Here is a 16,938-nt window from a genome sequence, read left to right on the forward strand (position 1 = left end):
TTGGTCTGCCATTATAGAAAATGGTAGGATGCTTCCTTTAAAGGCTGGAAATAGAGATGCCATATGACGCCACAATCACCCTACTTGGTGTATATCCTAGAGAAATAAAAGCCAAAACATGAATAGATGCACATGCACCCAGGTTTATTGCAGTCTATTATGACAGATGTGTTGGACTGTTAAACACAGGCCAGCAGGGGCAGTTCTCATCCCTATGAGTTGGAATTGCTTCAATGGCAGTGAGTATGGAGTTTTTATGATAAATATGCATAACACATATATTCAAGAAAACATTGAAAAACTTTGGAAATGCTGATGGCAACATATGTACAAGTGTGCTTAATACTATTGAATAATGGATTGCTATAAGATTTGTAAGAGCCCTCCAATAAAATCATTAATTTAAAATACTCAATAAATCCAAAAACATTGAAAACATTAAAGTATAAAGTGAAGTTGTGAAGTACCTTATAATATGGATAAACTGAGGATATTCTGCTGAGTGAAATTAGTTAATAATAAAATGACAAATGTTGTATGAGACTGCTATTATAAAAAGTCAACGCAAGATTTTCTCACTCAAAGAAACATTGTTTCCCACTAAAAGAAACATTTGAGACCTCAAAATATTCTTGCTTTCATAGCCTCCTATAGGAAACTTGAAAAACTATACAATCGTGCATGTTTTAGCTATAGACATTTTCATCAGAAGTTTAAAACATTGCAAAGGATAACATTCACAGCATATTGTAATTGTTAGCATTTAAAAATAAAATTGTTATATAATTTTAGGTATAACAGGTTGAACATAAATTCCAAGCAATTTGATATCCCATCACTCATTCAGAAAGGCAAGCCAGAACAAAAGATGAGTGAACCGTTCTTTAGCAATTGAAAAGTTTACTTGATACTTCTATTCTAATTACTCTCTAGAATGTCACCTTGAAAAGTCTTTATAGCTCAACCTGCAACACTTTCCTGTGATAAAACGTGATCTGTATAGTATTTAAATTCTTAAAAATTCTTGTGATCATAAGGTTCTAAGTGTTTGAAAATTTTCTTTTGGAGCAATCATTTTTTTAGAAGCAGATAATGGATGAATATAATGTAAATAGCACATATTTTGATAAATCCTAATTAAATATAAAAAAGTGTTATTGAACACACACCTCATAAGATGGAGAGCACTATTTTATTTATGTTCATAATGAATTAATGTAGTCATTGAAGAAAGTTACTTCTAGAATGAGACACAGTTCAGCGTCAGTTCTATTTCTGTGGTTTTTTCCCCCCCATAGCTGTAAAGTGCTGAGAAATCATGTTCACACATTAACCTGGAATCAGCTTGCCAGATTAAAAACCTGATCCATTGCTGTGGAGTGATTCAGACTCAGCGATCCTATACAACAAGAGTAGAACTGTTCCCTAGGGTTTCTAAAGGTATAAACCTGTATGCAAGTGGATTGCCACACATTTCTCCCACGAGATAGCTAGTGGGTCAAACCACCTACCAGCCATACAGTTATAGCTAAGTGCTTAACCACTGCATCCCCAGGGCTCCTTTGTCAGAGTTAGCCCCCCCACCCCTGAAAAAACACAGGGCATTCAGTTAAACATAAACATCAAATAAACAACAAATTGTTTTCTTCGTATGCCCCAAGTACTTTATGAGATATATTGATACTAAAAAATAGTTGCTGCTCATTTGAATTTAACTTGGCAATACCAGATCAAGTTTTGTCACAGCGTGATTACTCCTTTTTTTTTCAGCTCCTAAGTTGTATGCTGAAAGTCACATACTTGTCAACAACTTGAATTTCACTAAAAGTGAAGATCGAAAACCATTCGGACAAAATGGCTTATCCCTGAGCTGCTACAGTGGGTCTCACGTGCTCAACACTGGGCGACTCTTTTGACTTGGCTCTGCTTCTTCTCCCCAGGGCAGGGTCCCTGCTCAGATTTGGGAGTAGGAGAAGAATGATTGTGACATTTAACCACATCAAGTTGTAATAAAAGTTGAGAATCAACATTTCTTTAAAATTATCTGCAGTCCTGGCAATACATCTTTTAGGAAGTCTTGGTGTGCCCCAGTTCAAGACCAGTGTTGTAAAGGATAAGGACCAGGAGTTTAGCACACAGGTTGGGATCAATGATTAGCTTAAAACATTGTGCAGGATAAAATTTCCAATATATGGTAAATATTAACAACCTGGATATGCAGAAAACACAAACTTGCTTGTTGAAAGTAAGGAGAACTTGAAGCACTTGTTGATGAAAATCAAGGATTGCAGCCTTCAGTCTGGATTATAATTTAATGTAAAGAAAGCCCAAATCCTCACAACTAGATCAATAGGTCACATCATGATAAATAGAGAAAAGGTTGATGCTGTCAAGGATTTCGTCTTGCTTGGATTCACAATCAATGCTCATGGAAGCAGCAGTCCAAAGATAGAATGACACATTGTATGGGTAAATCATTGCACAAGACCTCCTTGGAGTGTTGGAAAGCAAGGATGTTACTTTGATAACTATGGTGCATCTGACCCAAGTCATGCTACTTTCCAATCACCACACATGCATGTGAAAGTTGGAAATTGAATAAGGAAGACTGAAGAATTGATGCATTTGAATGATGGTGCTAGCAAAGAATATTTTAAGTACCACAGACTGCCAAAAGAACAAAACAATCTGCTTTGGAAGAAGTACAGACAGAATACTCCTTTGAAGCAAGGACGGTGAAACTTGATCTCATGTATTTTGGACATGTTATCAGGAGAGACCAGTCACTGGTTTCTGGTAAAAGGTATCATGTTTTGTGGGGGAAAGCCAGCCCCCCACAACTAATCGTGGGTTCCATAGGTTCAATTGTACAGTTAAAATATATATAATATAGATTATAATAAAATCATTGAGAATAAGGAGAGATAGAAGAGAGTGAAATAATGGAGTCAGACACATTTCAAGGTAGCACGCTCACCTCCTGGATGGCCATGATCTTACCAGCCAGATCTGAGCATAGCATGAGCTGAGGGCAGGAAAGCGAGCCCGAGAGAGGACAGAAGGGTTGATTGCTAACCAAAGCTTTTATCTGCTTAGGGGGCATATTACGAGTAACCACACATGTCACAGGAAGGGGCTGTACAATAGGCATACAAGCAATAGGAGGGGCATATACAATAGGCATAGGCGTAACAGGAAGGGGATGAGCTAAGGGTATACACATGATAGGAAGAGGAGGGACTAGGGGTATACATGTGACAAGGGCAGACCCAAGATTCAGGATGGTAGCCTACCCTTGGTCGCCCTTGAGTAGGCTTGACCTCCCTGGGCTCTCCTTCAGGGAAACAATCTACTACTATCTGTATCAGAAGGGAGTGGGCCCTACTTATTGTAGGATAAACAGTGGTGTTTGCTTGCTCTGGATGGCTGATAACCCTTAGGGAGAATAATCCCTGACCTACTTTTCATTGACCTCCAAATATATAGTCTCTCGCCACTTATAGCTAAGTGTGGCATATATTTGGGGGAGACAACCTGGGGGAAATCTTTCTGTTTCCCACAATTCCCCCTTTTGTTTTATATATAAAATTCAAAAGACCCACAGGGACGAAGTGGTTATTTTCTTTCTATACATTGAAAGCTGTCAAGGCAAATTTAATGACCAAATTAAAACAGCCCAAAAGTCGGGCTTATAGCAAACATTTTGAATCCAGGTATATCGGATAAAGTCCCCTGATGCCCATCTGCTATTAGAGGAAGGTATGAGAGGGATTGGATGTCTCGGCAGGAAGAAATAGAGCAAATAGGAACGTCTGCTTCTGTAGGGAGATGGAATCAACCACGTGCTCACTTTAAGGCAGCACAGCTTTAGCGGGAGAAACTGTGGAAATGATAGACTACCGCAGGAAAATGTACTTGGACTATATCTCCAACCACCAGAGTGGCGGCCTTCCTACCGTGGAACACTGGCCTTCCAGATTCCCTCCGTACCAGTCAGGGAATAAGTCCCAGTCCTATTTCCCTCAATGTTAGTTTCCCACAATGCTTGGTAAAGTAGAGGGACCATGAAGAAGAAGTCGCATGACAAAATGGGTTGAGCCAGTGGCTGCAATAAACAGTTTAAACATAAGAACAATTGTGAGGACGGTGCAGGACCTGGCAGTGTCTTGTCAGAGGCTTGTCCCATGGCATCAGACACGTTGAACCAACCTGATAGCACCTAGCAATGAATTACACAGCTATTGTTCATTTGTGTATTCTGCATCTCGCCTCCCCTTGTCTACTTCTTGTCTGCAAATCATGTGTTCCCAGGGCTGCCAATCACAGTACTCTACCCTGCCTGTAGGACGGGTGTGCCATCATTCCTGGCAATCACCGTTAACCATGACCCAGGCCAGAGGCATTGGTTCAAGGAGCACCCATTAGAGGCAGTCTTATGGGATTGATACACAGTTGTTGGAAGAGAGAGGCTTGTAATTGCCAACTGAATTAGTTGTGGTCTTAGAGCCCTGGGAGACATCAGTGCATTCTCCTGGCTGGAAGCCCACCCATACCAGGGAAGGGATTTGCAGAGAGGCAAACTCAAGGGTCTGATGCCACGGGACAAGCCCTGAAGTGCACCACCTCTGGAGGTAGTGCCACTCGTGGGCTGTCCAGCTGCGTCTCAATAAATGCCCTATGTTCCCTTCCTTCTATTTGAGTTGCTTCCACGTTCAACTTAAAGTGTTTGCATTAACGGCTCAGGAAGAAGAAGCGCCGTTGTCTGTTTAATCACCGAACCACGTCTTCACTGGGAGACCGAGTTCCCCCAGCACTTACTGTGGAGAAGCGGAGGGGACTTTTTGGCGTCTGGTGAGCACGTGGCTGCCTGGTCTTTCCTCTGCATCTCTGCAAACTCGGCTAAGGGTCTGAGAAGCGCCAGGGCTCCGGAACATTGCAAGTAATTGCCATCCAGATGCAGCTCACTGGGGGAAGGGAACAAAATGCACTGTTCACTTGACGCCACTTGCACTTCCTGACTTTTGAGGTCCTCCTCTCATAAAGTCACAAGTCGTAAAAGCAGATCCAGGGACAAGGTCAGCTGGCTAAATGCATTCAGCGTCCCACCTTAATTCTTACACTTCACTAAAGGGACTGTCTCTGGCAACAACATTCAAGAACCGAAGGGAGGCAAAACAGGATGAATCAAATTGCAATGAGCCACTAGGGGAAGTGACTGGCTGATAGACTTTGTAAACAGCAGGTGTGTAACTCCAGAGGGAACAGGGCCAAGAAGCGTGGGAGAAGCTGAGGCAACGGGTGCCTTACCAAATGGCGCTCCGGCTTACAAGCGCGCCCAGCATGGGCCCACTCTGAGGCCCCAGCCCACAGTAGCGCAGACTGAGGCCGTGCAGCCGGTGGTTGATCTCCAGGCCAGAGAACAGGGTCTCAATTCCCTCATTTCCAAATCTAGAAAGAAGCCACAAGAACAAATCACTGACTCAGAACTGGTGTCATCTGTTCGGTTGTTCATTTTAAAGCACTCCCCAGGGCCAGGAGAGGCACTTTGAAGGTCCTCGATGTGGGCTACCAGACCAGGGCTGGGCTGTGAGGGGAGGTTGGTGTGAGGGGAGGAAAGAGACCAGGAGCCTAGCTCCTGGGATAAGGAGCAGCAGGCAGTTGGAAGTCTGCATTCAGAGGTACAGGGAAGAACAAGTTCTTGACCCTGAGATGGCTGCCCAGAGGGGAGGTGGCCCAGCTGACAGGGACAAAAGAAAGCTGGGCAGACGTCAACAGCACCCAGGCGCTGTAAGAAAGGAGGCCTGGAAAGTCCAGAGCACGCTCAGCAGAGTTTAACCTCTGGCCTCTCCGCTCCACTCCCCACGCGTGGTCCTCTGTCGCTCCCTGCTTTGTGCTGCAAAGTCCTCCCAGCGGTCGTTGACACCAGCAACAGCCTCTGAGCTGAATATTGGCAAGATCAGAAAACGGAGGTGCAGGGAGGTAACGTGACCTCTTCACAGGATTTTTTTTTTTTTTTACCTTTCCACTTTTTTTTTTTTTTTAAACATTTTATTAGGGGCTCATACAACTGTTATCCCAATCCATACACACATCAGTTGTGTAAAGCGTATTTGTACATCATTTCTCAAAACATTTTCTCTCCATTTAAACCCCCGACATTAGGTCCTCATTTTTCCCCTCCCTCCCCGCTCCCCCCTCCCACATGAGCCCTTGATAGTTTATAAATTGGTATTTTGTCATATCTTGCCCTGTCCGACGTCTCCCTTCATCCACTTTTTGGTTGTCTGTCCCCCAGGGAGGAGGTCACACACAGTTCCATGTAATCGGTTCCCTCTTCCCTACCCATTCTCCCTTTACCCTCCCTGTTTTGCCACTCACACCACTGGTCCTATAGGGCTCATCCATCCTGCTTCACAGGATTTTTAACATCAAGACTTGAACGTCAAGGTGACTCCAAACCCATGGCCTTCAAGTCAATTCTGATGCTCCATGACCCTATGCGACAGAGTAGGACTGCTCCCTAGGGTTGTGTCACGCACTGTCTACCTGTGTTATATAACCGAAGGGACACCGTTGCATCTAGTTGACTGCCTCGTGGTGACCCTGGCAGCGACCGTGCCCCCACGGGTTTCCAATGGCTGGTTCGTAGGAAGTAGATGGCAAGGCACCTCTGGGTGGACATGCACCTCTGGCAGACTTTCCATTAGTTGCTGAACACATTAGTCATTTCTGACACTCAAACTTCTCTCCTCTACTCTTGCCCACACGCTCTTTGGTGGCAGCATCACCTTATACATGCTTGCCTCTTCCTTCACAATGAGCACCCGTCACCAGAGAGTTGTTGAAGACAATGGGAGAATGAAAGGAGACTGCTTAGGACTACTAGCATTTACTCGGCAGCACCAACTCTCTGGAGATTTTAGAGCCTCTTCTTTCAACAGCAACTTGAGAGAGGAGAAAGTTGGACAAGGACCTCGACCTCAAACCACCACCACCACCCCGCCCCCCCTGCCCCCGCCCCTGCCTCAGCGGGCAGCAGTGAGAGCCCTGCAGAACTCTGCGACTCCAGGTTTACCTGCAGTAGTCGAGGGCCAGGGAGAACAAACTGCTGAACTGGAGAGCCTTCCCCAGTCTCTGTACAGACCATGGCCCCATCTGGCAATCAATGATTTCCAAGCTGGTAAAGGGGCAGGTGGTTCGCCCCTTCCATTCCAGGAACAGCGCCTAGGAATGGATGCAAAGTAGAAGGCGTTTACACAATATGTCTTCGCTTTAGTGTGTTGCTTAAAAGTCAACCAAGCTCATCACATCAACATTGTGGGTTCCATGAAAATGCTCCATTTATCTAACGGGAAAATGGGATGAGAATAAAAATAACTGCCATTGAAAGATCCACTGAAGAATGACATGGGAACCATCAAGCTTTATGATGAGACATATACGTACATGCTGCATATTTTTTTAGATACTCTATCTGAACTCACAAATTTATTCTCTGATGTTGTATTTGTTTTAGTTGAGAAGTGTGGCTAAGCCAATCTTCTTGTTTTTTTGAATTATGTATGTTTTATTTATTTTTTTTCAATCTTTTGTTTCCTTTTTGTTCAGTCTCAATGCTGGGTTGCCTACTTATATAAGACAGGCATGGGAAGCAAGCTCGAGGAGAAAGCAGTGGGACTGATGGCCCCGGAGGGACTAGTGGGGGAAGGAGGTCAGGGAAGGGAGTGGTGAGCAAACAACTCAATAAACAGGGGAACAACTAGGACATTAAAATCAACAATGAGGAGGACATAGAGATCCTGGGGGTTGGAGCAACATCAATCTAGCTGAGAGGATTTACTAAGAGGCAGAAATAAGGGGAGTATGCTGGTGGGGCAGGAGGATGGTCAAAGGAAACAGAGGAACAATCTAGGAAGCAAAACTATGGATAGAAGTATAAGCATAGGTATATACCTATATAAATATATTAGTTCATAAAAATAGAGGTATTTGTGGATGTACATATATTTATATGGCAACACACTGAGGTAGTGGATGGACTTTGGGCCTCTGCTAATGCCCTTGCTCATTGCAAGAACACTTTGCTCTAACAACCTGGCATTCTGTGATGTTCACCCGCCAGGCACAATTGCTGAAGACAAAGTGGGTGCACAAGCAAATGTGGTGAAGAAAGGGGATGGTGTCTGGCTATCAAAAGATAAAGTGTCTGGGGTGCTAAAGGCTTGAAGGTAAACAAATGGCCACCCAGCAGAGAAGCAACAATCCCACATGGAGGAAGCACACCAGCCTGTGCGATCAAGAGTTATCGCAGGGACTGGTTAACAGGCATCAGTAGACCCTCTTAATTTTCTGGTTTGGCAGCAGGAACACCAGGTGGGTTATTCTACCTGGATGTCATCTTGACACCCTCTGGGTATAGGTAGTTTTGAGGTAGGACCCAGTTTGTTCGGTCAGGCCTCCACTCCTGCTGGTGCAGTCCTTGTGGAATGCCATGTCCCCTCAGCCCCGCTTGGTGGTCCTCAGGGGAGAGCCAGAGAGCGAGAGCAGGGGTGACAGGAGATGGCAGGGGAGAGAGCCGGCAGGAGGGCAAGTCAATCTTCTTATAATTTAATAAATATTTTAACAATTTAATCACCTGTCATTTGTAGTTATAATGAAGATTTGAAGGTCCATCTAGAATTGAGCTGAGTTAACTTACTGACAAGATATTTCTCATGAGACATCTGGATGGGAACAATATGTCACATGAATGTAGCAAGGCCATTTCCTTTCATTTTTAAAAATACATGATTTTATTGGGGGCTCGTACAACTCTTATCACAATCCATCCAACCATCCATCCATTGGGTCAAGCACATTTATACATTTGTTGCCATCATCATTCTCCAAACATTTTCTTTCCACTTGAGCCCTTGGTATCAGCTCCTCATTTTTCCCCTACCTCCTCTACCCTCCCTCCCTCTTGAACCCTTATTATTTTTTCATGCCTTACATTTCCTTTGATTTTTACAATTTGCATTGTAGTGGAAATATACTTGGGTACAAAAAAAATACATCAGCCCAACAATTTCTACCAGAATAATGCGATTACATAAATTACTGTCTTCATGTTGTGCAACCATTTTAGTTAACAATTTCCTAAATGATTCTACCACCACTGACATAAACTAGCTGTGTCCTAAGTAAAAACTCTGCCTATTCTGGTAACCATGTTGGTTTCTAGGCACCCTGGCCTATTTCACAGAAGTGAGATCGTACAGTATTGTTCTTTATGACTGACTTCTTTCGCCCAGCATAAAGCTTTCAAGGTTCGTCCACGCTGTTCATACACAGTTCGTTTCTTTTGCTACATACACAACATTTTGTTCGCCCTTCATCTGTTGGTGGACATTGGGGCCAAGTGGATGGTGTTGCAATGAACGCTGATGTACAAGTCTGTCTGTGCCACGCCTTTCAAGCCTCTTGAGCGTGTGCCCGAGAGTGGAATCTCTGGGAAGGTATTTCTTGTGATGACAAAGAATGCCAATGACAGCTAGCGCAATACCCGACACATAAAGGAGGTCTTTAAAAGCGCAAATCACGACAGTCATGAAACCCACCATTTAATAATTGTAATGACCACAACCTGAGGATTCCTTCAATGCAACGGAGGCCCCAGAGGCTTGGAGGCAGGGGGGTTGGAGTTAGGGTGGTTTTTTTTTGCAGTAATGACATATTGGTCAGCTACAGGATTCAAAATTATACCTGGGTAGAGAATGAAGCGGCGCTTGCAGCCTTAAATACAGAGCTGGTGCTCAAGAGCTCTTTAATTACAGACGGCTCCGTTTGAGTGCTGGGTTGGATTTCTCCATCTGTTTTTCAGGCTGAGGAGTCACTGTGACTGATGAGAACTTCGGCTAATGTTGGATTACCCACAGGCCCCTTGAGTCCCAACCAGAGGTCTGCAGCGGCCCTCCTGGGGGCACCAGCTCTGCTTTAGGAAAGGACCTCAGCTACGCTGCACCAAGACCGGAGTCCTCAGAAGCCTCCGGATTAATCAACAAGGCTGCAATTTTAGGAAACTGGTAAGGGGTAGCCCTCCTTTTGATCTATTGATCACGTGTAAGACTCACTGGCCTTTGTGCTAGTTATTTTCTAGAATTTATTTTTGTTTTCTTATGGTTATTTTGGAGCACATAAATAGCAAGGTTGGGGAATACTTCTAATAGGCACGGACATTTCCCATTCCTGGCAGATGAGTGAGACCGACTGGACCGACCAGACTCACTGAATTAACTTAACTCACTGCCATCCTGTTGATGCTGACTCATAGTGACCCTATAGGACAGGGTAGAACTGCCCCTGTGAATTTCCGAGACTGTAACTCATCTTTCTCCCTTGGAGAGAGTGGTGGTTTTGAACTGCTGAGCTTGCAAATTGTAGCCCAACACACACCAGCAGGGTTCCCCTCTGATTCAAAGCAGCTAAAGATGCTGACTGTAATTTTACTACTGTTATGAATGGGGCAACCCCTGTGAAAGGGTGGTTCAACCTCCAAAGGGGTTGTGACCCACAGGTTGAGAACCACTGATGTAGCCCGAGGAGTGGAACTGCTGGGTCATATAGTAATCCTCTATTTCATTGTTTCAGACCCACCAAACTGCTTTCTGCAGTGACAACACCATTTATAATCCTACCAGCCACAGAAGAGCATGCCAATTTCTCCTACCTCCTCACTGACCCTTGTTACTTTCTCTTTGTTTGTTTTTGTTTTTCATTCTCTAATGAGTAAGGAGAAGGCCAAGGTGATTCCGTGGTGGTACAACTTTCGCCTTCTATGAGGGCCCCTGATTAGGCTCTCAGTCAATAGCTGCCATGTGCAGGTCCCACCCATCTGTCAGGGGAGGAGTGTGTGTTGCTGTGATGCTGAATAGGAGCTTCCAGGCTGAGATGAACTAAGAAGAAAGACCTGGTGATCTGCTTCTGAAGTGAGCCAGTGAAAACCCTACAGAGCACCATGGTCTTGTGCTCTTGTGCATGAGGCCCTCGTGAGTCGGCCAACTTGATGAAAGCGAACATCAATAGCTAATGATGTTGAATATTGCAATGGTTGGGTGTTTTTGTGCCGACATGGTTCCTGTAGGGAAATGTGGGTGGAGTTTAGCCTGTCAATCAGGTCGCAGCTTGATTGGAGGGCAACTGAGATAAATGGCTTACTGGAAGTGGGTCTCTCTCCCTCTCTCTTTTATCTATCTATCTGCTTTCACCTTCCTGTGGACAAGCCCCATGGTGCCATGCTGATACCTGTGAGAGCCCTGGAGATGCTTCCACTGCCACTGGATCCACAAGACTTTGTACTCACTGGCCTGTGATCTTCCTGCATTTTGCATCATTCACTGCATGTGCTGCAGAGGGTTTTAGGACTAGTATCAGAATTATGGGCTAATATTGAACTTAAGGACTTGATCTGGACTGGGATGTTTTCCTAGTATACAATTACTCTTTGATATAATGCTTGATAGAAAGCTCTTTCATATATATTTATCTGGATTTGTTTCTCTGGTCAATCCAGTCTATCACAAATATATTTTCACATGCTTATTGTCCATGTGTGCATCTTCTTTGGAGAAATGTGTATCCAAGTCCTTTATTCACTTAAAACTAAACTAACTCAAAAAACTAACCTCACTGCCATCATGTGGACCAGGACAGATAAATCCCTCAGGACCAATAATGAGAGTAGCGATACCAGGAGGGGAAGAGGAAGATGTGGGGGAGAAAGAGGGAGGTGATCACAATGATCCATATAAAACCCTCTCCCATGGGGATGGACAACAGAAAAGTGGGTGAAGGGAGACATCGGTCAGTGTAAGACATGAAAATTTTTAAAAATAAATTATCAAGGGTTTATAAGGGGGGGGGCAGGGGGAAAATGAGCTGATACCAAGGGCTCAATTATAAAGAAAATGTTTTGAAAATGATGATGGCAACAAATGTATAAATGTGTTTGACACAATGGATGGATGTATGGATTGTAATAAGAGCTGTATGAGCCCCCAATAAAATTAAAAAAAAATAAAATAAAAAGCACTGGCCCTGAGGGTTTTCAAAACGGTAACTCCTTATGGGATTAGAAAGTCTCGTCTTTCTCCCGAGGAGTGACTGGCTGGACTTGAGTTGATGAAATCACTACACCACCAGGCTCCTACAGTGTTTAATTATCATAAAAGAAGTTTTGAGGAGGGAGTAGAAATTGAGGGATAACAATAGTGGCCATTTTGAGATCCTTTTTTTGTTAGTCTCTTACTTTAAAAAAATCTTTTAGTTCTTTGAACATGTTAGCTTTATATTCTCTATCTGAGAGTTATAATAATCGGAATCATTTTGGGGTCTGGAATAGCCATCTGTTGCTTATACTGGCTCTCCTTCACAGTGATATTTCTTGTGTTTCTCTGACTTTTTTTTACACAGTAAGCTCATATTTCATGGAAAATAGTTGTGGGAATCCTTTGAGCTCTGGTGGAGATAGTTTTCTCTAGAGAGGATTAACATTTGCTTCCACTTAATATACGCTAAACTCAACCATTGAGATTCTAATCTCAGTCACTCCCCCACTCCCTCAGTTTTAGAATACTAATTTAAATATTTGTCCAAAATCTTGATGTTTTCTTATGTTTCTAATGTAAGGATGAGATCTGGTATGTTAGACTCTTTTGTTACAATATAACTTATGGCATAATATGAACCCCAAGTTAATACAAAAAGTATTTGGAGATATTTTAATTTTCTTGGGGTCATAAGCAATCAGTTATTCTGCCATCCAATTTCAAGACTTGGGATGATCAGAACTTACACTATAATCCCTTGAATGCCCATCTGCCTGTGATTAAGCTTTATTGCTAAACCACAGCCCTTCATGATGTCAACCCGACATAAACCAAAAACCAAATTCATTGTCATCCATTAGATTCTGATTCAGAGTAACCTTATAGGATAGCGTAGAACTGCCCCAGAAGTTTTCCATGATTGTAACTCTTTTGGGGAGTAAAAAGCCCCATTTTTCTCCCAACTTAAAGTAAGGTGTTCATTGGGGCTTCTCTAGATGACCACAGTCTCCCAATGTTGCAAAGCTGTCAAAAATCACTGCTCAGTTCCTCTGCTTCTTTAGTCATACACCTCTTTAAAGGAATCCCACCAAAAGTCCTTGGTGATTCTCGTTTGTTTTATCTGTTTTTCTGTACATGCAACCCAGAATAGGTAAAGTTATAGAGCTAGTAAGTAGATTGAAAATTTCCTAACGGCATGGCAAGGGTGGCTGGAGGGAAATGGGAAACTAACCACAGTGAGTACCTAAAAGAAGAAAATATTCTAAAATGGGTTGTGGTGATGATTGCACAACTCTTCTAATATGATTGAAACATTGAATTCTCTGATATATGAATTATATGTCAATAAAACTATTAAATAAAATAATGGTTAATCCATAATGGTATACCCAGCAAAAGTACCTCTTAAGAATGAATGTTCTATTTGGTACACTTCTTGATAACATAATGTGAGTTAAAAAGTCACAAAAGGACAAATACTTGTACAATAGCATTCCATTTATGTAAATAACAACACATGGATAGGTAATGCAAAATTCAAAACATGTATGGGACTAAATATACCAACTTTAGACTAGTAGATGAAGGGAAAGGTATAAAATGAAATTCTAACTATTGTGTTTGTAAATAACTATGATTTGTATGCCCTGGTGGAGAAAAGGGCCAATTATATCTGGGTGGCAGAGCCCTGGTGTTATAGTGGTTACTAGTTGGGCTGCTAACTGCAAGATCCACAGTTTGAAATCACCGGCTGCTCCTTTGGAGAAAGACAGGGCTTTCTACTCCTGCAAATAGTTCCAATCTCAGACACTCACGGGCGCAGTTCTACCCTGCACTGTAGGGTCACTCTGAGTCAGCATAGGCTCAGGGCAGTGAGTGGATACATGGTTGTCATGTCTATTATTTTCTTCACTTTAATAAAGCTTAAAATATTGCACTAAAATGCTTTTTAAAGGAAAATCTTGCAGCATGTCAGTCAGAAACCATATGAACTATTACTTGAACGCACAATATAATATTCTTATGCAAAGTTTGAGAAAAAAATTTAAATTCATGACTCACAAGTCTGGCAACCTCTGGGTTGCTCAGCTGAAGGCCCCAGACGCACAGCTCTTTCCCCAGAGTGTAACACTCATCTCGGATGGCCATGAGCAAGGGTTCCAAGGACACTGGTAGCAAGCTTGCCCCAGGGTTGCCAGGTTTTGACAGGATAAACTAGATTGTAAGGGAAAAAATTACATACAGAGATTTCCATGTATCTGAATATAGTCAATGGACAACAGAAACACATTTAAAATAATAATTAACTTTAGATCAGGTGGGCATTATGATGCTAATTCCACATACACTTATAGGGTTCTTGCCATCTGAAGTTCTTGCCATGGAAAACCTTATAGGATATAGATTTTCCTTCTTTTTAAAAATAATGTTATTGAGCACTCGTACTTTTTATCACAATTCATACATCCATCTATTGTATCAAGCACATTTGTACATTTGTAGCCATCATCATTCTCCAAACATTTTCTTTCTACTAGAGCCCTTGGTATCAGCTTATCATTTCCCGCCCCCTCCCTCATGAACCCTTGTTCATTTATAAATTATTATTATTTTGTCCTGTCTTACACTGTCCGATGTCTCCCTTCACCCACTTTTCTGTTATCTGGCCCCCAGGGAGGGGGTTATATGTACATCCTTGTAATCAGTTCTCCCTTTCTCCCCCACCTTCCCCTTAGCCTCCTGGTATTGCTACTCTCATTATTGGTCCTGATGGGTTTATCTGTCCTGGATTCCCTGTGTTTCCAGCTCTTATCTGTACCACTGTATATCTTCTGGTCTAGCCGGATTTGTAAGGTAGAATTGGGGTCATGATAGTGGTGGGGAGGAAGCATTTAAGAACTAGAGGAAAGTTGTATGTTTCATAGTTGCTATACTGCATGCTGACTGGCTTGTCTCCTCCCTGCGACCAGTTGCCTACAGACGGGCTTTGAGTCTCCACTCTGCACTCCCCCTCATTCACAATGATATGATTTTTTGTTCTTTGATGCCTGATACCTGATCCTATTGACACCTTGTGATCACAGACTAGTGTGCTTCTTCCATGTGGGCTTTGTTGCTTCTGAGCTAGATGGCCGCTTGTTTATCTTCAAGCATGTACAATCCCAGATACTATATCTTTTGATAGCCAGGCACCATCGGCTTTCTTCACCACATTTGCTTATGCACCTGCTTTGTCTTCAGTGATCATGTTGGGAAGGTGAGCATCATGGAATGTAGGGTAGAGATTTTCCAGCAGGTTATTGCCCATTGTTGAGCCAGGAAATTACCATACAGGCTACAACTAGGTCTTTTTTTTTTTTTAAGTAAAATACAAAGAAGATCAAATATTATCTGGGTGCATTTTATGAAGTATGGGTAATAATTTCTCATAAAACTTTAGTTTGAATGAAAATTCAGAATAAAAAAAATGGAGACCCAACCTAAGCAACCCTTAAGGCCATGCTTCTGTATTCTAGTGAACATCACTTATAAAGTGGGTTGTGATGTTATTTGTATTTCTGGTAATGGGCTGCAATTGTTATTGGCTGTGACAGGCAGATCCAAGGAGAGCATGGGACCATAGGCGAGGTGGAAGGCCCTGTGTGCCTGGATGAGACTTTGACCTTTATTCAGTCAGGAATGTAGAGAGGTGACATAGCCAGCTTGGGGCTGAAAGGGACTGGGACCCATGTTCCTTGAGTGCAAACCTCAGTCATTTCATTTCAGAGAAGAATAAGGAAACAAGACCGTAGAGGGATACAGTACTCACTTTCCTGAGAATCCGTTCATTGTTGATGCTGGTTTTCAGGTCCTTTTTAATGGCTGGACACATGGATGTCTGAGACTGTGTGCAGTACTGCTCATATGTTTTCAGGAGCTTTTGAAGAATGTGAACAATGGGCAAGGGTGCTCCTTTCGATTTTTGTTTCCCATCCTTTGTTCTTGGCATTGCTTACGTTGTCCAATTCCACTTGGATTCTGAAAATAGTAACTTACCCTGAAATTCAACACACAGATGTCTAAGAAGCAGAACACATCGCCTCCACTAAAAATTGACAGTTATTCCTGCACATTTTTCTCCATAAGTCTCAAAATACTTCGTTTATTTTAATAAGGGGACAAAGGTTAGAGAAACTCAGGCAAGGTAGAGGTAGACGAAGCAGATGAAAAACTCCAAACCCTGTGCCATCACACCGACTCCCGCTCTCAGCACCTTACATGGGTTCCCGGGACACAGCCAGCCTCGTCTTTTTTCGACAGCGTGGCTGCTGGTTTGCATGTCTGTACGTTTGGTCTTCTTGGCAGGCTCCAAAATCTACAGCTGTGTCTCTGCCACAGCTGTATCTGTATCTGAGAATTTTTCTCATCTGGTATTTAAAAGCCGTGAGGCCTTGAATCATCCACAGCTGTGTCTGATAATTTTTCTCATGTGTGATCTGTGAGTCTGATTGCTCAAAATTGTCTGTCCGAAGGAAAGTCTGCTAAGGCATATTCACTAAGGTTGGTCTTCCATAATCTGTAAATTGGTCACTTATAGTGAGCTCCAAATTATCTGTCCCAAAGGGAAGCTCCCTAGGGTGCATTCTGTCCACCTGGTCTCCCTGTGCTTACCAACCTACAGCTAAGTGGGGCTGGCCATGTGGTCCTCTCTGTGGACTGGCTGCTCTATTTGGGGTCATCGTCCTCAAGGCCTGGTGGGCCAAGATGTGCTTCAGTCTCTCCTCCTCCCCCGTCATCTGTTCCTGTGTGCTCTGGTCAGATAGATCCTTCTCCCGAAGCTGCAGATTCAGAGCCATTCTTTGAGATACATTCT

The 16,938-nt window shown here is 43.0% G+C and overlaps 1 protein-coding gene across 1 annotated transcript in view; it reads right to left on the reverse strand.

Annotated features, from left to right (window-relative positions):
- LOC123521385 overlaps positions 1 to 16,074 on the reverse strand; it is a 20,005-nt gene extending 3,931 nt beyond the window's left edge. The window contains 5 exon segments of the mRNA XM_045287461.1: positions 4,819 to 4,964; positions 5,308 to 5,448; positions 7,076 to 7,224; positions 14,148 to 14,300; positions 15,895 to 16,074. Of these exon segments, the coding sequence (XP_045143396.1) occupies positions 4,819 to 4,964; positions 5,308 to 5,448; positions 7,076 to 7,224; positions 14,148 to 14,300; positions 15,895 to 16,074 (769 nt within the window).
- Between the last annotated feature and the right edge of the window lie 864 nt (positions 16,075 to 16,938).

The sequence above is a fragment of the Echinops telfairi genome, unplaced genomic scaffold (genome assembly GCF_000313985.2).
Source record: "Echinops telfairi isolate 266 unplaced genomic scaffold, ASM31398v2 ScPeMD7_16;HRSCAF=60, whole genome shotgun sequence".
Classification (NCBI taxonomy): Eukaryota; Metazoa; Chordata; class Mammalia; order Afrosoricida; family Tenrecidae; genus Echinops; species Echinops telfairi.